The sequence below is a fragment of the Thamnophis elegans genome, chromosome 9 (assembly GCF_009769535.1).
Source record: "Thamnophis elegans isolate rThaEle1 chromosome 9, rThaEle1.pri, whole genome shotgun sequence".
NCBI lineage: Eukaryota > Metazoa > Chordata > Lepidosauria > Squamata > Colubridae > Thamnophis > Thamnophis elegans.
The window spans coordinates 55,964,902-55,986,376 of record NC_045549.1 but is presented as its reverse complement, the minus strand read 5'-3'; the positions used below and the strand labels follow the sequence as shown (position 1 = coordinate 55,986,376).

Sequence of the window (21,475 nt, the reverse complement as noted above, 5' to 3'; positions counted from 1 at the left end):
CAGGTCATCTTTGTCCTCCTTTTTGCTGTTGTAGGGAGCAGACTGCTGGATGTCCTGTGCCAGAGTTCTCCCTCCCTCAGGAGGCGGGACGAGAGGCCTGAATGGCTTGGAGAACAAGTTTCCCCTTCTCTCTCACCTTTCATTGGAGCTTCTTTGACTTGGTGGCCTCTGGTGATTTTCCCCTCAGCTGGGGGGCTAAGGCTAGACACTTGTCCACTCTATCCCTTGCTGGCCATTACAGAAGCACTTGATGGGCAGTCCCAATGCTCCATTGGAGGGGTCCATGGCTTGTCTGGAAGTTGATTGCCTGCCACATTGGTGCTTCTCCTGGCTGGCCTTCAGTTTTTGCTCCATGGCTCCACATTTCTTGTACCGCTTAAGTTTGAGGTCTATTGTCACCATCATCCAATACCACTCATGGATCCGATCGGGGACTCCTCTGTAGACACACACATGAAGTAGCTTGTGGTCCAGGCCCTCTTTAAGGAAGTAGACTAGTAGTCTCTCTGGCCACTGCTAGGAACATTTAACATGTTCATTGGATACATCATATCGGCGCAGCCAGTGAAAACCAACTCTAAAAGTTTCCTGTGGTTACTATGTAATTAAAAGAGAAAAAGTCTTCCCCTAAGTATCACATGTCACATTGTCGAATCAAAGCAGATGATGGCTCCCTTAATCACTTCTGCTCCTCCTCCAAGGGTCACCTGTTGGAATGACCTTGGTTCCCATGGGAAAGCTCTTTATTTTGTCTACGAGATGGTCTAGCTATTTCGCCCTCATCCTGCCCTCGTATTGTGTGGCAACTATGAAGCAGCACAAGATAGCTTCAGCCAGGTTCGATTCAGAGTTGACACTAAGTTTCATAATACAGGGTCATTAATTTTATGAGTTGTTTGTTTCTTTATTATGTTCAATTTGGATATAGTCTTCTTGCTTAGGTTGGGGTTTCTCATTTTGTAGCACAGCTGGCTGGGGAATTCTGGGAGTTGAAGTCCACAGGACTTAAAGTTGCCAAGGTTGAGAAACACTGCTCTAGATGCATCAGATGCTGGCCATGCCCATGCTCAGTTTATGAAGGGGGGGGGAAGTCCTGATTTGTCACATGACGATGCCGTGATGACATGAGTTTGACACCCCTGTTTTAGACCCTTTATTTTCTCTTCCAGTAGAGATAGTGCTTGACTAATTACCACAATTGAGCCCAAAATTTATGTTGTTAAGTGAGACATTTGTTAAGTGAGTTTTGCCCATTTTATGACCTTTCTAGCCACAGTTGTTAAGTGAACCATTGCAGTTGTTAAGTTAGTAATACAGTTGTTGTGATTGTGGCTTCCCCATTGATTTTGCTTGTCAGAAATTTGCAAAACCTGTTCACGTGACACCAGAATACTGCAACCATCATAAATATGAATGCCAAAATCCAAATTTTGATCATATGACCATAGGGGTGGTGCAATGGTTATAAGTGTTAAAAATCATCATGTCACTTTTTTTCAATCCTGTTGTAACTTTGAATGGTCACTTAATGAACTGTTGTAAGTCGAGGACTACCTGCAATTCATTTAGTTTACATTTGCTATGCGTGTAATTTGGATCTTGTATGGATGTAAGTATATACATGGAACATATGTTACAAATGACAACTGTTTTTTCATGACTATGTTTCTTTTTGCTAGTTTATTTAAGGACTAAATTTTTTAAAGTTTATAAATGTTCAAAATGTAAAAGATTTAACCACAGATTTAGAAGAAAATTAATTTAAAAATTTAAAATTCTAAAGTTCATTTAAAAATATAGCAATATGTAAAAAGTATGCCTTTTGTTATACACATCTTTTTGCAGGAAATCTCTGGCTGCTTTTTAGGATACAAATTAGATAAAATCCCAGGTCTTTCTGAGAGAACTTTTATTTTTTGTTCCAGCATGCAGGACAGAGGTTATGAGCAGCCTGTCCCTCTCTGTGTAATTATGAAAGAGCCTCAAACTTTTGAGAAAAGCACTTATGTTGGAAACTATGAAAACAATTCTGAGGATTCATCATGTTATGAACTCTTTTATGATTCCCTATCAGATATACAAGATGGGGACTTTTCACATGAACTATCTGCCTTTCTCAGTGAAGATGAGATAAACAAAAGCCTTGAAGTTGCTCATCAATCCATTAATTCTGTTGAAGAAGAAGTTAAGCAAGAGTATTCTTACTTTAACACTTCTCCAAACTCACCAGAAAATGCCACTTCTGGGCAAGCCAAAGCACATGACAGTTATCCTCCCAAGAAAAATTGCGCAACCAGCTCCACCTCCTTGTGGCCCTCATCTCAAACTCCTACAGAGCAGCAGGATCAGAATACATATCCTCAAGGAAAAGATGGTATTTTAAATGTTACTGGTAAACAAGCAAGTGCTTTTCCCTTCCTGCCTGCAAGACCCAGCTTTATCCGAACTCTAAAAAATGCTGAAAGGTGTAGTTTAAATGGCCAAAAGGTGAGCCCTAAATCTAAATCAGTTTTGACAAGTACTGTCCCCTCCAAGAATAAGCTATGTGATAAAGCTGCCACTTTGATTGAAGAACTGTCTTCTATTTTTGATGAAGCAGCCAAGATGAGAGTTGAGAATCCAAATGGAAATTCTTCATCTCCAGATAGTGGGTATCTTTCTCCTAAGAGGAAGCAATTAGCTTTGTCAAATTCTTTAAAGAATTCAGTACTTGAAACAAGTTTAGAAATCACACCCAAAAATGAGATCTCAGAAGTCACTCAGGTTAAAGAATGTGTGGGCCAAAGGAAAGAAGACTCTCAGATTGGTGAGACTGTCTCTCAAAATGAAGTTGCAAAAGAAAGTCAGAATCAATTATTTCCCCCTCGATTTATCCAGAAACTGAGAAGTCAAGAAATTCTTGAAGGAAGCAAGGTTCTACTTCAGTGCAGGGTTGCTGGAAACCCAGAACCTCAGATCAGGTAAGTTTTGAATATTCATCTTTGAATAAGTATTCAATTTTTTTTGTATATGATTTTCAACTTCCTTTCACTTGACACTTTCTATCTGGTACATCTATCAGTGGATCGGTAAGAAAAAAAAACACATACACTCAAAAGTTTTATATTCCATTCTGTCAGGTAACTTAGAAAGGAAACTTGCAAAATTCAGTTTTACCTGGTGGGAGAAAAGAGGAAGTATCCACCTGTGGTGTTGTTATTATAGTGGTTCCCTAGTGCAGTGGTTCCCAAACTTGGCAACTTTAAGACTTGTGGACTTCAACTCCCAGAATTCTCCAGCTAGCTCTTCTGGCTGGAGAATTCTGGGAGTTGAAGTCCACAAGTCTCAAAGTTGCCAAGTTTGGGAACCACTGCCCTAGTGAACTAATTTAAAAAAGACTCCGCATTTCAACAACCCATGATAGGAAAACAGGCAACCTAGTAAATCAGGATGAAATGGCTATGGTCATTTCTAACGATTGCCTGGAGGTGATGGGGTGTTTCTACCACAGCACCCAATAGCCAATTGGAGCAGATTTATTTGCATATAATGAATATGTTGAGCAGACAGCCCAAGGGGTACTGTTTATTTTGGCAGAGCGAAGAACCTACTTTGGATATGGAGCAAGACAGCAGAAACTTTGCAATGGATGGGTAACAGTTTGAGAGTGCCATTGTTATTCCAGTTCCAGTTCTCATGAAATGGTGAAGAGACTGCTTGTAATGGGGCAAGCAGGATGGCAGATGAGCTTAACCTGAACCTTAATGCAATTAGGGTATGCTGTTGTTGGAAGAAATCAGGCTCACTTACCCAGCTGGGAGAGCAAAAGTGCTGTCACAATGAAATGAAGCTGCAAAGCCAGCTGCTGGGAGGTCTTTATTTGTGGTTCAAAAATGATACAGGCAGCAATATTCATTACTTGGACAGTTGACACAGTAACCTGATGAATGCATGGATTTTTAATATAATTCTAGAGCTTTGAAATATTTTGGGTTGTAAAATGTTTCTTGAATGTGTATGTGAAGATGCTTCAGATGGTTGCTATCTCTTGTATTGTGGCTAAGGTATTATGTCCTGTCTTTGAAGGCAGATGGGAATATAAATTTAAAAGGGTCTTTTATCCTTCTGTTTTAATCTGTTTTGTAAAACACTGTGGATATTAGAAGTCTGTTTGTGGATTTGGATCAGTTTCCTGAATGAAAACAATGTATTCATTGCCGCTTGAGTTCACTAGAGATATGAATAATGCCTGAGGCTGTTTAGTGCTATTACTGATAGAGAGGGACCAGACATGAATTGTTTCATATGTTAGGAAAGTTTTCCTTTTTGATAAAGACATCTTTCTATTGTTAATTTTTTGAAAGGTAAATTCTTTGGGGAGGGAGTGCCATCTTACACTGTATTTACCTGAAAATCAGCTACATTACCATATTTTAAGACAGGGATGTAAAACTAAAAGCCCCTTAGGTTGAATCCGGCCTGTGGGATGCTTAGATCTGGCCCTGGAAACACAAAGGACCAGCCTGCGGTGCCTCTACCAGCAAAAACAGAGCTCTGGAGGGCCACGGGCAGCCCTCCTGAGCTCCATTTTCACTGGCAGAGGGTTGCAGGAGGCCTTTGCAGCCAAAAACGGAGCTCAGGAGCCTGTGATGGCTGGCAGAGCACCCGGGCCACTACAAGTGCCCCCAACAGAAGTGATATTGAGCTGGCCACGCCCAGCCTGGCCATGCCTCTTGCCCACCCGAGGTCAAACACAACCCTGATGCAGCCCTCAATTAAATTGAGTTTGACACCCCTGTTTTAAGAGAATCTAAAATAACAATTTCATTCTAAATCTAAATTTGGTAAATAATGAGGATTCTTTTCAGGTGCATCCAGTGTTGTTATAGGCCCATGATGGCACATATGCCTGAAGTGGCACACATGCTATCATCGTCCTGTATATTTTTCCTTATACAGCTCACTCCATTTTGAAGTCAAAACCTTTAAAAAAATGAATAGAATGATTACTTATCCATCTTCCTAGAGTCCTAGAGCGTTTATAAAACAGTATATTACTGCAATGGTGAACCTATGGCCATGTGCCCAAAGTGACATGCGAACATGTTGCCTGGCATGCCCGGCCTTCCTTGTTTGTCTTCTGGGTTTCTGGCATGTATGCACATGTGATGATCAGCTGTCCTTTGTGTGTGCAGCAGTGCTGAAAACCAGTGTGTGCATGCGGGCCGGGCAACTGATTGTCGGGTGCGCATGTACGCCAGAACCCAGAAATTCCATTTTTCTGGAGCATGATCCCTTCATTTGCGTGGCAGTGCAGAAAAACAATGTCTGCACATGTGTCCTGGCCAGCTGATCATTGGGCGTGCATGCGTGCTAGAACCTAAAAGTTTGGCTTTTCTAAAGCGCGGCCCTGACGAATGAGCACAACATTTCTGTGCATGCCTTTTGGCACTCAGTGAGAAGCTTCTTTGCCTGCCAGCCGCTTCCCAACCACCGAAAACTCTGGTCAGCTTGTCTTCCAGAGTCTGGATCAGCCGCTGCAGTAGGTAAGCTGCATAAACAAAGATGCAGTGGTGGGGGAGGAAATGGGGCTAGGGCCAGGGCTGCTAAAGGAGGGGAAAGAGGGGCGACTGGTGGGGGTAGATAGGTAGAAATTTCCCCAAAATCCTAACTTTTCTTGTAGGCGTGGCTTGGTGGGAGGGTCATGTGACTGAGTGGGCATGGGCGTGAGTGACATCAAGTTGGCCAACACACACAGTCACATGCCCTCCCACCTGGTTCCATCGAACGTTGCTTTGAATTGTGGGGTTTATAGGTTATAGGTTTATAGGTTTATTTCATTTACATGCCGCCCTATTCCCGGAGGGACTCAGGGCGGCTAACAAACCCAGGGGAGGGAGTAATATAGACAAGGCAAAAACAACAAACAGGATACAGAGAAAATATAAAAACAATCAACAGTCACACAATTCGAACGGGGAAGGGAACTCATCAACCCCAGGCCTGTCGGAACAGCCAGGTTTTAACAGCTTTACGGAAAGCCTGAAGGGAGATGAGGGTCCGGATCTCCGCGGGGAGTTCGTTCCAAAGGGCCGGAGCAGCCACAGAGAAGGCCCTCCTCCGGGTGGTCGCCAATTGACATTGGCCGGTAGATGGAATCCGGAGGAGGCCTAGTCTGTGGGATTTGATGGGTCTTTGGGAAGTAATTGGCAGCAGGCGGTCTCTCAAGTACCCAGGTCCAATACCATGAAGGGCTTTATAAGTGACGACTAGCACCTTGAAGCGTATCCGGAAACCAATAGGCAGCCAGTGCAGCTCACGGAGGATAGGTATAACATGGGGCGGCTGGCTGTAGTAGCTGCGGGGCAGGTAGGACATGGGCTAGCATCCATTGGTATGCCAGCCCCTGGCCGGGGTAGAAGGCCCAGCCAGGGGGGATCTGGTCAGCAGGAGGCAGCCTGACCAACAGCTGGCAAGGGTGGGTTGCTGGATCTCAGCAGCCCTAATGGTTCTCACAATCTCTGGCTAAACTGGCCTAGAGGCTCTTGCTGCTGCGGGGTGCCGCTTCCTGAAGACGCTGTCATCCCAGTGCACCGGGTCAAATGAAGAAGGCTACGATGCGATCTGCTTCGCACCAAGTGAAACGAGGTCAACGCTCCACTCTGTATGGTCGTGGCTTCTGGGCCCGGGAAGGTGAATGTGGGTTGAGCCACACCCAGCCATGTTGGCTGGTGCAGGGAGGCTGTGCGATGCTGCCCATGCTGAGCTGGTCAAACTGCTCCAGAAGACCCGCTAGTGGCTGGCTCCACGACAGCAGTAGGAGACCCCACTCTCTGGAGTCACTGGGCTCCGGAGGCCTGATTTCTCTCCATTTGAGGGCATGGGCATGCTCCACTCTGTTTGCTCCAATCAGAGGTTCCTGCCATATCATCCCAAATGCCAACCCCTGAGACGGTACGATTTCGCTCCATAGGGAAGGGTCCAGTTGAGCAACTTGCCCGGCAGCCAGTTCCCGCTGGTGCTCAGCCTCTGTAGTTTCTGCTGCTGCTACCACAGACTCAGAAGGGGAGTAGATGGTGTCAATGGTGACTTCTGAACCAGTCCCGGTACCTCCCTCTGTAGTTGCCATCTTCTCTTCTATTTTCCCTGAGTGTTTGCATCACCTGGCAATTGGGTCGGCGCTTGGGGCTCAGAACTCCAGACAGCACCGTACCAAGTGGGGAGCTGAGTTGAAGTTTTAATGGAGATTTGGGTTAATGTCAGGGTTCCAAGTAACACCCCCAATCAAGTAAGATTCCGAGGCAGGCATTCCCTCAAAGTTCCATTTTATTAGAGATATCATATTGGCACATCTGGGAAAACCCAAATCTGAAAGCTCCTGGGTTTTTCCCACCCAAAGGAAAGTCAAAGCCCCTTCCCCTGCACACATGTCCATCATGGTCTTATCAATCCACCATCCCAACTGGAGATGTTTCCCAGTCATGCCTCTCCAAGTGCAGACCGAATGTCTTTGATTCCCAGAGAAAAGAATGTTGTTGTAGTTATATCTCCACACCAGGGGTGGGTTTCAACCGGCTCGCGGCGGTCCCTGCGAACCGGTTGGTTGGCGAACCCGGAAGTAAGTAACTTCCAGGAACGGCGACTGGCCCACCCGCCCGCCGGCGCTCCTTACCCGGTTTTGACGAGTTCTGCGCTTCCACGCATGCGCAGGACGCATACAGAGCCTGCGCGATCCTCCAGGAGCAGCTGGAGCATCACACAGACGCTAGTACGCATGCATGCGCCCCTGCTCCACACCATGCAATTTCCCTCCCATTTTCCCACAGCAGGCCTGTGCACTAAATGTGGCAGTCCTGAAGATCCAAAGGGAAAGATGGCCTCCAGGGCTGACAGAAGGTCAGTTAAAGGCATCCTATCAACCTGCCTCATAGGAGTGGCTGCACCCCTCTCCAGAATTCCACTAAGCTCAGGGACTTCCATTTAACAACCTCATACTCCATCATTTTCGATTGGGGGCCCACCACTGATTTTAAAGATGAAACTATGTTTGTGCTTCACACACCAATTGTAATCCATATAGCCATGTGTTTCAAGATAGTGGGCTACATTGCTCCTAGGGTACTTGATTGCCAGCATTAAGTAACATTGCTTTATCCTGCAATCACACCAAAACCATTCCCTTTGCTTATAACCATGTTAAACTCCCTCTAGGCTGGTTCATACTCTGCAGTACAAAAGCTTATTGTTACCTCCCTGCTAATTCCACCAGAGGTCCCTGTATCCCAAGGTGACTAATAATCCTCATGCCCACCTAACAGGGATGACAGAGAAGAGATATCTAATCTCTGACATCTGATTGCAACTCCCAAACTGTCCTGCTTTACTAAAACAGAATGCATGGCATTGGCAGTATCATCAGTTGGCATTCCAGCACTCACTGTGTACAACTTTAAGAACATCAGCAATCTGGCATGTGCTCTCGCCGAAAGTCTTAATTTTATCTCCCAAGTCCTAGATGAGGTGTCAGCAACCTGTGGCTCCCGAGCCTCATGTGGCTCTTTGACCCCTCTCCTGCCAACCTGGTTGCATGACCTGCTCTCCACCCTGAGACACTGGCCCAACCTGGCTATGGCCGATGCCAACCAATCTTTCACAGATTCATAGGAAAATGCAGACGAATGGAGGAGAGTTTAAAATGAAACAGGTGCAGAATGTTTCGAAGTGGTAGCTTTGTCTAGAACTCACACCTGGATCATTCTGCGAATGTAATAGAGTTTTCTTCAGCCTGATGACTTCCAGATATATTAGACTTCAACTCCCAGACGTTCAGTGTTCCTAAGTGGCAGAATAGTAGAAGTGATGTAGCATTACTTCTAGGAGTTTATAAGGTGACTTTTTCTATATTCTAATCAAGAAATAAAAATAGGGAGCCTGTGCAATATATTTTAGTATATATACAGCATCAGAATTTTTTTTTTTTTGCATCTATTGTACAGCAAAGACATACAAAGATGCAATGATTTACCAGTTTCTCATATGGCCAAAAGAGGGTGCTGTGTGATCGGAATAATTTTAGCAAGGCTAAACATTGTCACTTGAGGGCCACAATATTTATTTATAATGTTCTCCTGCACTGCTAATTATGACATAGATATTGATTGAAAGATCATTTCAATACTTGCTTCCATGCACTGATTATTGATAGATTATTGATAGGCATTCTTCAACATAAACCCAACATTTTCTTTTTTTTAAACATTTTTAATATTTTATTAATATAAATAAAAAGAGCAACATATTCAAAATCCATATAAACAGTGTGTTGTCTGATTACAATTATTTTGAGTGATATTCATTATACTACTAATAATATTATTTTCTAATATTAATCTCATAATAAGAGTACTTTCCCCTCATAATATTAATACATATTAATTGTTAATACTAATCAAAATAATCAAAAGTAATAAATTACAATAAACCCTAATTATAAAATTAATTTCTCTTGTAATTTTTGAAGTTCTAGCTCCCGTTTCTCTAATTAATAGAACAGATCCCATACCTCAAAATATTCAGTGTCTTCCTTTTCTTTAATTTCACAAGTTAGTTTATTCATTTCTGTACATTCTAAAAAATTTATTTCTTCTTTTTTTTCAAGTTTTTGTTATTTTAGGTACAATTTTTATGGTTTTTTCTCATGCTTGGTTTTCATATTCTATTCCTATTCTAACATTTTAATTTAAGAGAATCTGTAAACATTCTCTTAAAACTTTGGACTCCCTAGCCATACTATATTGGTACTGCAAAAGGCATTATTCCTTTTAAACATTTACTTTAAACATATATCTCAGGTTAGACTGCTTTGGTTTTAGCCTGCAAGTTTTCCTAATGTACAATACACAAGGGAGGTTGTGGTGAAATGAGCACATCTCCCAACCCCCTCTAATCTAATGGATCAGATATGTATTTTAAACTGGATGCATAGAAATAGAATGCTATTAAGAATAACACTGTTGAACAAAATGTCCTTCTGGGTTCGGCTGCAAGTGGGGAAAAAGACACTGGAGACATGGAGGCTGCTTGGAAAGATGGTTTATTAGTGGACAGGACCACATGGCTTGAGTCCTGAACAGAAAAGGTGATCACATGCTTCAATGTTGGTGGAAAAAAGAGAAGGAAGTCCCTGGTTTTATGCCCTCTCTGGCCTTTGATCTTGATCTTGTATTCTGATTGGTTGTCAGACTCCCATGGGGCCATGCAGGGGCAACTCTCTAAGCTGCATTTTAAATCCAGGTTTGGTTGAGTTCTCAGATACCATGTGGCGAGTTCGGTAAAGGGCCAATATTATCATGCCTTAATCCCATCCCCCTAGAGCTGAAGGGGAGAACTCTTTATTATGTAAAGTGGACTAGCTTGGCCTTCTTAATGGCCCATTGACAAAGTGGGGATGGGCAGGAAGCTACAGGGAGCTATTCTGTCTTTTAAAACATGTTTCTTCCTTTTCACACCCAGAGAAATATTCTGCCTTTTCAATATTTCCTAGGATATTTCATTTTTCTGGGAGAGGGTGATAACTTCCTACAACTGGTTTCCTGTTTTATTAATCATTTGTTTTCAGTCTATTCTAACTTTACAGATTTGTAACTCAATTTATTTATACCATTAGAACGCACACATTTATTTTGGACTTGGGGCAGATACAAAGTTGTTGCAAATTCTTCTGATGGAACAGATAAAATAGAGGTCAATCCAGTAGATGTAGAAAGACCAAAAAGTCGATAAGAAACACAACAAAAGATTTAGTAGCCTGGCAAAGCACAATTTGTGAGCCAGTCTGTTTTTCCCTCAGAAAAAAACAAGACTCTTAATCCATTTAGTTGAATCAAAATTACTGAGAGAGAAATGAGTGCAGGAGAATAAGGCAAAATCTGAAAAAGCCCGTGCAAGCAAATAGCATTCCCCCCCCCCCACAAGCTCAACCCCACTAACCAGTCCACACGGAGCCAATGCGATGCTGAAAGCGTTGAGAATCTCTGAGGTGACAGGAGATAACAGTTACTAAAGTATATATATATTAGATTTGTTTTACAACCCCCGGTATGCCCAAATATGGGAGGAAGGTCACACTTCCACTCTCTGTCCTTCGGCTCGTCACAAGAGACCATCCAGGCAGAAACCCAATATTTTTACTGTTGCCTTTTTGTTACATTTTGTTGTATTTGTGCTGATAAATAAATAAAGGGAGACTAGTATAGATCTATTTCAAGCTATTTAGCTCTCATCAGCTAGCCATACCCTTATTGGGATTTGAGATATATTTGGGATATATATCTTATTGTTTTAGTTAAACGAAAACACATGCAAAAAAAAAGAATCATCTTTCGTTACATCTTGTAGAAAGTGTCGATTGGTTACAAATATATTCCATGCGTTTCTTCCACAATCGTTACATATACTTCATTCAAATCGAGTTGTACATTTTAAGTCAAGAAAGAAAAAATATGTATTTTACTATCCCTGTACCACAATTCTCATTTGGTTACCATTATTTAAACATGTTTTTTATCTAGAATCATTTATATTTAAAGACACAACCACCTACTGACATTCATTTGCAGTTTCAATAGATCTCCAATAACATTACACCTTTATGACATATTCTAAAACAAAATCAGTTATGTAAGATATCTAAGCATCCCCCCCCATAACACACCTGTATGTATCATTAAATATTATCCATTAACATTTCCTTGTTATTATTGTAGTTGACTAAAAGTTATTTACTGTTTTTCTCACTTCTCCTCTCCACAGGCCCACACAATATTATACCTTTATAGCCGTCTTTAAACAATGATTTATTAATAATATTTATTCATAGGACTTTTCCCTCCATCCCAAATTAGTTAATTACGTGCTAAGAAAATAAACATTAGACATCTAAGACAATCTAAGAGATGTTAACATTTCTCCTTAACAATCACCAAAAGTATACATTAGCATTTCTATAGCCCGGTTATTTATCCTAACTAAGGTTATCATTTCACTATTAGTATCATAGTAAATTGTATGTTAACGGATAAACATTCAATGGTAGTCTAGGACAGTCTATAAAGTACTAAGATTTCTACTGATTAATCATCAATAATTAACTAGCTTTTTTCATCAACTAGCATTATTAACCAGTGTCTTTCCAGTAACAAAATGGTTTTTCCTCTCTCGCCAGCTGTTGTGTCGATTCTCTTGTATATTTTTGATACTGATGATGACACGTTGTTGACTGAGAATTCTAATTATTTGCAAAATATGTTAGATAATTATATATTACAAAAGTATAGAGCTTGTTCATTTTTAAAGCAAATTCTACAGTGTATTGCAGTAATCTAAGTAAAATTGTAAGGGCCTCAATAAAATTCCAATTGAAATTCTCTTATATCGCCTTATATGTAGCTCAATGTTGAAATTTGGAGTCTTTGGTGCTGAGTTTTGTTGTTTGCTTGCAGATGTTCCATTACCCAACTAGATAATATCATCAGTGTTGGTGATAGAGTGTGTTTGTTCTAGTTTTTCCTTTTTTATTATAATGGTGTCTATATACTGGGTTCAAACTTTTGGTTTTATGTGTGGGAGTGCCACAATTTCTAGATGCTGCATTGTGGTTTCTGCTATGAATCCTGACAGTAGTGATCCCTTAGGTTTCTTTCTTATTTATCATATATATGCTCATCAAATTTAAAGTAGTTTACACCACAGTCAGCACCTTTAAAAGAACATTAACTTCATACACTTCCTTTACTAATCACTTTTGCAAATAGTTTGTTAACTGCTTTCCAACTATTAGGAAGTTTTAGCCCTACAGGTTTTACAGCATTTAGTGTTTCCTTTAATCCTTAGTGGAAAAAAATTAATTATGAATTCAAGAATTTTTTAAAAAGTTTTTAAAAAACCAGCAAAAGAGTGATTTTAGAAATTACAAATTCACAGAGTCCAAATTTGAAATAAGATTTTTGAATTAATTATAAAGCTCCTCCTGTAGGAAAATGCTTTTGTTTTGAATTTTTAAAACAAAAAAAGATTAAAAATTGGACACTAGAGGAAACCAAAGATTATAATTAAAAGAATAGTCAAACTCAATTTACAATTACAAAATGAAGCAAAAATCTTTTAACATTTGACATGTTGAAAATCTTTTAGAACGATGAATCCAGGAATTAATATAAAGAGTCTAAAACAAGGAAGAGGAGCACATTTTCTCTGACAAGACTGAGATTGAGTTGAAAGTGGATCTAAAAATGACAGGCTACAAGAATTACAAGAGAAAAGTTATTATACTGAACATACAAAAGAACCAAGCTGATGCATTAATAATTAAAAGAGATATACAAATAACAAATCAAGACAGTGCCCTGGATAACCTTTTTAATTAGATTTACAAAAGAAACTTGTTAAAATTTTGAACAATTTTGTGAGAGGGATCCAAGAAAAAATAAAAATAAATCTATTTCTAATACATTATTTGAAGGAATTAAAAATTAAGATTATTAGAAGTAAAAGGAAAGAATATAAAGCATTTAATCAAGGTTAAAATAAATATGTTATTTCTGGTACCCCTTAATTTTATTGATCAGAACTGAAATGACTAGGCTTTATGAATTGTTTACAGATAAGAAATGGTATATGAGAAGAGCTCATTTGTATTTTATATTTGTATTTTATATACTTTATATTTGTACTATATATTTGTACTTTATTTTTTTCTCTATCTATTTTTCCTTTTTTCTTTTCCGCATCTTCTTTCTTTTTATTCTTCTACTTTTCCTCAGTTTATATTAGCATTTTCTATTCTAATTCCTCTGAATTACCTGGATTTACTAGCTTAGTTAGTAGCTCTTCTTCTAGTCAAGCAACTTGCACAGTCTATCCTGATCAACTTCGTTTTCTCAGTTTTGTTTTGCTTCTTGCTATTATTCTTTGCTTTAATATAAAAATGAGGAGAAAATTTAAGTGGATGCAACACATTAGAAAAACATGTGGGTTGCTTAATTTGTGGTTCAGTAGAAATATTTCAATAAGTTCTCCATAAATACTAGCTGTGTTTTAGAAAGTGTATGAATCTTGTAGTTCAAGGCTGTCAAACTTCCTACCCATGGGCTGGATGTGTCATGCGCTGGCCATGCCCACGCCCAATTTAGCGAAGGGGGGGAAGTCCCTATACATCACGTGGCACTGCCATGACGACATGAGTTTGACAACCCTGCTGTAGCTGTTTACGATTTTTTGAACCCAGAAAAAAACTGAATTCAGTAAATCATAGTTAATTAAGCATATAAAATGCATATATGAAAGGGAAACACAGCCATTATTATCATAGTTAATTAAGCATATAAAATGCATATATGAAAGGGAAACACAGCCATTAGTTTCTGTTACAGGTCATTGGAACAAATAAAACATATGCATTGAGTAAACCATGAATTAACTTGTTGTAGAGAACATAATTAGTCACAAATTTTATATAAAACTATTACATATATCAATATTAAATGTTTGCCTAAAGTAAAAGGAACATATTCCAATCCTCTAATTATTTTAGATGCATTATAATCCTTTAAACTTAAAATACTACATTTTTAACCTCAATTTTTAAATGTCTGATTTGAGAAGTAAATCTTAACAGCCAACAATTATATATGTAGTCATCAAAGGATAAAGGTGTGAAGAGTTCTTGATATTTTGGGTCAACAGTGTAGTTTTGGATTAAACTCCAAGGCTCCAACAAGTAAGGCCAGTGAAAAGAGTTGAGAAAGAGAATGATATCTTTAAAATGTCTGGTTGTCTACTATGATAGCTTACTCCTAATCCAGTGGTGAAATATAAAAATGCTTTCCCCCCTACTTTTTATTTTTATTTTTATTTTTTTTGTAGATTTTATTGGTAAAAAGAAAATACAACATCCATAACTTGTAACAAAACAATACAACTACATTTCGAGATATTCCCATACTATCAAATCATTATAAACATCAAAGGTTAGGTATCTTTCCCTCCCTCTTTTCTTCCCTCCCCCCTTACTTCCTTCTCCCCTGCCTTCCCTCCTTTCTTTTCTCCTTTTCTCCTTTCCTTCCCCCTCCTTTCCCTCCCTCGCTCCCCCCCTCCTTCACACATACCTTTTAAAGCATTCTTTTCCTGCCTATTTGCCTGAACCGGCAGGAAAAAATGCTTCAAAAAGTGGGGGGAAAGCTTCCAATGATTGCACAGATCATCTGTGAGCCGCACGAACGTCGGAAGCTTCCCTCCCCCACACTTTTTAAAACATTTCTTTCCTGCCGGTTTGGGCGAATAGGCAGGAAAAAATGCTTCAAAAAGCTGGAGAAAAAGTTCCGACGATCACACGGCTCACAGCTCAGCCACGCGATGCTCGGAAGCTTTTTTTTTTTTACTACTGGTTCACAGAACCAACAACAATCACGTCTACCGGTCATTGGTGGGATTCAAATATTTTAATAACTGGTTCTCTGCCCTAATGACCAGCTGAGTAGGCGGAGCTCAGTGTCATGTGACTGTGTGGGTATGGCCAATTCAATGTCACTCAGGTCGATGGGCGCTTTGCATTAGCTGTTACAATGTAATAAGGGTTAAACAGAGAGGCAATTTCTGTAAGCAGGGCAATAAACATTAGGCTAGAAACAGCAGCAGAATGTTTCCTTCCTGCCTTCCTTACAGGATTATCCCTGGAAAGTGGAAAAACACAAAAGGAAATTTCTTCCAACAACCGCTTATCCAAACTGCTTAGAAAGCTAATAACCAGTTCTCCCGAATAGGTGTGAACTGGCTGAATCCCACCACTGCTACCGGTTCACATGAACCGGTGCAAATCGGTAGCATTTTACCCCTGCCCTAATCCCTGTTACTGACTGAGGTTATAACTGTTCAAATTAATTTTAATTGCTAGACAAAATAAAAAGAAAGTATCATTTATTCCAGCAGGCTGCAGTCCACATGTCCCATTTTAAACTTCGAAGTACTCCCAAACGATGCTGTTGAAATTCAACAACAAAATGGTTTAATTTGGAGGATGCCTTTTCATGTTGGGAAACAATTAAAGAAAGGTGCAAAAATTTGTACACAGGCCTGTAGGAAGTGAATCATTTCCATTTTCATCTTTAAAGTAAACCTTTGTCCTAAACAATATAAGAAATAAATCAATATTTCTTAGACTTGTTCTGTTCTTTTTGTTTTTGGAGGACCTCTTATAGATTATTGACAGCTCATTGGAAACAAGTCAGAACTCCCAATCTAAAAAAATGTTGCTCACACCTAGTTTATAGTTTAACTACTATAGTATCAGCATTAGTTACAGAATTATACTTTAATCATAAAAACTTTTTAGTAAGAATTTCTTAAGGCAATATATATTGTATTTTTCGCAGTATGAGATTCTCCTGACTATAAGATGCACATTAGCTTTAGAGGAGGAAAACAAGAAAAAAAAATCTTCCTTTGCCTCCCAGTATCCATCCGGTATTCATCTGGCTAGCATCCTTGCAGCAAACAGCCTGGTCAGCTTCAGCACATTATCGCAGCCCCAGCATGTGGCTCGTCAGGGCTCTGCTCCGTTGCGCCCACCACTGGTTAACTGAGCTGAGCTGCTGCCAACAGTGGAAAATGCTGGAGCCTTCATTGCCAAGCAGCTGATTGGCAGTTGGATCTGCCTCCCAGAATACAGATGATCAGCTGTTTTAAGTGGTGGGGATTGCTGCCGCCACCTATCACTGCCATTTCCCACCACGCATTCGCTGCTGCCCGTTCACTGCTGCCACCTGTTCGCCACTGATTGCTGCTGCACATTCACTGCTACTCTTCGCCGCCAATCACTGCCACCTGTTTGCCATCGCTGAATTGCGGTCACCTATTCGCCACTGCCGAATGGGCAGCAATAGGCACTGGCGATCCCCACCCCCTAGAACAGGTGAGAAGCGGTATTCCGGGTGGCTGATCCAACCACCAATCAGCTGCTCGGCAGCAAAGGCTCCAGTGTTTTCTGGCAGTGGCAGCGAATACCACTGCTGCACCAACCTCCCTACTCCCCCGCCACAATATTCGCTCTATAAGATGCACAGACATTTCCACCCACATTTGGGGGGAGTATGTCTTATAGTGTGAAAAATACAGTCCATCGATTTGTAAAGGTTACTTTGTATCTTTTTCACTGTAGCTATATTTGTAGAAGCAAACTGAAAATAAATTCAAGCACCACTTATATTTGGCTGGTATGATTAGCCAACCTGAAAGAACAGTACTTCGGATATTCGTTTAGTCTTTCTTAATGCTTTTGTGTAACACGAGTTACTGTATTTTTCGGAGTATAAGACGCACCGGAGTATAAGACGCACCAAGATTTTGAAGAGGCAAATTAAAAAAAAAGTTTTTGCACTCTGCAGACCTCCCAAGAACGGCCTGCTTTTCGTGAAAACAGGCCAATTTTTTTTTCAAAAATAGAGCATGGATAGCCTTTAGGAGGCTTGTAGAGTGCTCCTGGGGGGTGGGCCCCCCCAAAACAAACACAAATGCCCCATGTTTTGCAAAAACGGGTCTGTTTTCATAAATAAAAGGGCATGCATAGCCTTTAGGAGGCTTATAGAGTATTCCTGGGGACTAGGGGCAAAACTGAGCAAAAAACAGCCTATTTTTCACTCATTTCTGCCCTCCCCAGCCCCCAGGAGCACTCTGGAAACCTCCTAAAGGCTATGCATTGCCATTTTGGTGAAGAGGGCGGGGTTTCAGGAGGCAAAAAATGATGTATTCAAGTGTATAATAACCCAAATTTTCAGCCTCTTTTTTGAGGGGAAAAGATGTGTCTTATACTCTGAAAAATATGGTAGTTGATTATTATTTTTAAAGGCAAGGTACAGTTCAAGTAATTTCACATTAAAGTTTGTTCTCCAACAAATGTTTCTGACACTTTTATAGGGTTGCCAAGTAGATCTGTTTCTGATTTATTTAGGTGTAAAAGAATTTTCATACAAGAAATTGTCATTGGGTACATAGTACAACCAAAGATTATAAAATTACCTGCTGTTTTTAATATATAAAAGATAAATATAAAATATAAATATAAAATATACATTTTGAGGAATTCACATTTCATTCATACCTAACTGATGCAAAAGCTTTTCAGTGATCTCCAAAAACTAACCCACATAAACTGTTTGGTGGGGTTCCAAGTTAAAAGAAACAGTGCAGATCAAACAATCAGAGGTAACAGGATACCTTCTGTTGGGCCCAGGCAATTTGATGCTCTCTAGATGTTTGAGATTTCAGTTTCAATCAATCCCATCCAGTATAACCAATAGAAAGAAAATGTCAGACTGTACTCTGAAGTGTATGAAGGTACTAGGCCATCTGCTCCTATTTTAGTATGTGCATATGAACACCAGTATCCTCCTGAAGTTTGGCTTAAGAAAATATCTGAATAATATTGTCCCCCTGCTTTAAATTTGCACTAACTTATGTTTCTTAAATTAGGATTTTTTTTCTAATTTGTAAAGAAGCCTATAAGAAGTTAGAGTGATTTTTATGAGTACTGGAGAAATGTAAGAGGTGTAGAAGACTTATTCTGAATAATTTTTGAAACATGCACAGCCCACTGTTGGCAAACCTTTTTGGCACCGAGTGCCGGAACGGGAGTGCGCATGAACCTTTTTGGCACTGAGATGATCTGGTTACTGGTGCACATGTGTGCACGAAGACCATCTGCCCAGTGTGTGCATGCACGCACTGGCTCCACCTAGCCTTTCAGGGGTCCTTGTGCCTCCCTGCCCGCCCCCTGGTCCCCATCGGGATGGTGGAACATCCCCACTGACGGCTCGATTCTGCAGTCTCGGACAGGGAGAGAAAGATGGGAGGGGAATTCCGTCTGTGCAGGACTGAAAGTTATGAGAACAAGACCACTTTCCCCCTCTGTGGGTGACCCTCCCAGAAGAGGCATTGTTAGTCTTACATGAGAAATGGAGAACAGAGGATAAGAGATTGAGTGGTGGAGTTGAGTTGATAGCTTGCAGACAGGGTTTGAAAAGACATCAGTTAACATTATAGTTATTAAAGGAGAAGATAAACCAGTCACAACAAAACAGGGATACCACAGATGAGGGAAAAAAAAAGCTGGATTCTGGTAAGAAGGTAAAAGATGTCTGGTGTCAGCCGCTTTCTCTCTTTCCTTTCCCCGCTCTTCCTCCTCCAGACAAAAGCTGTCAATTGCAGCAACCTGCCCTGGATTTACTTTGACAGTGGCAGGGCTTCGGGGATGATCAATCCCCATTCATGGTGAAGCAGAGAAGGCAGAAGGCAATCCTCCCCCACCAGACCAGATCTGCCTGGTGGAGGTGGGGTAGGAACCCAAGCAGTGCCAAAAGCAACTCCCACCCCTCTCTCTCACACACACAGGTTTGATAAGATTGTTCTCTCACTCTCTCACTGTGAAGCTGGCCTCCCTCAGCAACCAAGAAAGAAACCACTTAACTCCATTTTGCAGAATTAAGAGTACTTTTACTGGTTATGAAAAGATAGCAGCTAAGCAAAGCAAGATCTGAGGCAAAAGCGCGCAAAATCATACATATCAATATGTGACCAACCCCCTCCCCCTCCGGTAACCTTCATCCCACTGTCCAATCTGCAAATCCCTTAGGTGTCATGTGAGTTTCATCTTCAAGGGGCATCATCAGGTTGGTATGCAGGACGGTTGGCCTTGACCAACACCAAGCACTAGTCTCCAGCATGTGCAGTAGACAGTGAGAGCAAAACTCCCTTTTTACAATCTCTCCTTTACTAAAACTTCCCCTCCCAAATACCAGCCCCCCCTCCCCGTTTCAATGGCAGTCGAAAGCAGATAGCAAAGCAGAGGCTGACACTCACCCTACCTCATGGAGGCAGTATCAGTCATATTCTCCATGGTGGCCTGAGTCTGATCCGTCCTCCACCACCTCCCTCCATCACCTTGCTTCATTTGTCTTCATTCTTCACCACTTCTCCTTGCTCCCTGACATAATGGAGCAGGAGGCTAGGGTCCTGGCTGGGGCTGCTGGAACCGCCGCAAAATGAGGAAGTTGTCAGGAAGTTGATGGCCTGGCTGCAGGGCACTCAAGTAAGCCAATGTGGGGCATGGGGGCAGGGCCGGATTTAGAAGAAAAGAGGCCCTAGGCTATTCCACTTATGAGGCCCTTTCACCTCCCATTTTTAAGTTTGTAAATTGCATGAGAGACAATAAAATACATCATTACTGTGATATATATCAACATATATCAATATATATAGTTGGCCTCCCGACGGAGGGCGGCTCTGCTCTGCAGCAAAGGCAGCGAGGCCAGCCGCCTCCCCTGCTGTGCTCAGCTGCCCGGCTTGGCCCCCTTGCCCTCACCTGCCTGGCCGCTGGTGGGCTCCGCGTCAACGAGGTGGCTACTGGGAGTGGCCGCGCCTCTCGCCTGACCGCCGGTGCCAGGAACGTGGGCGGGCTTCCCAACTGCTGCGGCGCTGGAACGATCTTAACCAATACATTTTTATGTTTGTTTATTAGTCATATGCGTAGAATTTCTCCTTATTTTCAGTTCAGTGTTTTAGTGTTCACTGTTTTTAGAATAGTAAATAGTAAAATAGTAATTTTAATTTTGCTAACAATTTGAATGTAGGCCCCTCTTGATCTTGAGGCCCTAGGCTGAAGCCTAGTTAGCCTATAGGAAAATCCGGCCCTGCATGGGGGCAGCTCTGGAAACCCCGCCTTGCTTCATCCTCCAACCCCCATCACCTGCTTTACAGTTCTATTCACTGCCGCCATACGCAGGGCAATAAAAGTAGTCTGTGGGACTAGTTAAAAGAAATAGTTCAGACCTTCCAACTTCTCACAAAAAAATATTGTGAAGTTGGAAGGTCTGAACTATTTTTTTTTTACCTTAGTCCCACAGACTATTTTTGTTGCCCTGCATGCAGTGGCAGTGAAATGGGGCTGTGCGCACATGCCACTGCCAGGATGGCATGGGCTGGCCGAAGCAATGCAGGCCAGCACCTTACCATTTTCAGGATGGCTGCACAGATTGGGTCTGACCTCATCACGGGCCCATGGACCATGCTCCAGGGGGATGTGCAATATAGTGAGCCTTGTGTCTTTTGTTATGCTAATGGTAGTGGGTAAATCCTATTATGTCATAAAGGTCCTGTCCTGTCCTTAGAGCTGGGTGAGGAATGTAGATTTTAGGAGTCTTTGTTTTTCTACTTTTAATCCCTTCTGGGGGAACTGGGATGAAGGTGTTTTGTTTATGAATAGGCTGGCCTGGATTTCTTAATGAGCACACAATATCCATCTCTAAAGACTTCAGGCATCTGTTGGAGGCTGTTTCTTATAGCACTGGGATGCTGAACCCATGGCACTCATGCCAGAGGTGGCACGCAGAGCCCAGATCAGATCTCCATGGTGTTTCTTTTGTGAGCTTCTGTTTCTCTACAAACGATG

The 21,475-nt window shown here is 41.3% G+C and overlaps 1 protein-coding gene across 1 annotated transcript in view; it reads left to right on the top strand.

The window, feature by feature from the left end:
• Nucleotides 1–1,926: 1,926 nt before the first annotated feature.
• Nucleotides 1,927–21,475, top strand: part of PALLD (palladin, cytoskeletal associated protein) — a 207,587-nt gene continuing 188,038 nt past the window's right edge. Inside the window, exon 1 of the mRNA XM_032224482.1 lies at nucleotides 1,927–2,960. Within this exon, the coding sequence (XP_032080373.1) occupies nucleotides 1,927–2,960 (1,034 nt within the window). The remainder of the gene's footprint in view (nucleotides 2,961–21,475) is intronic.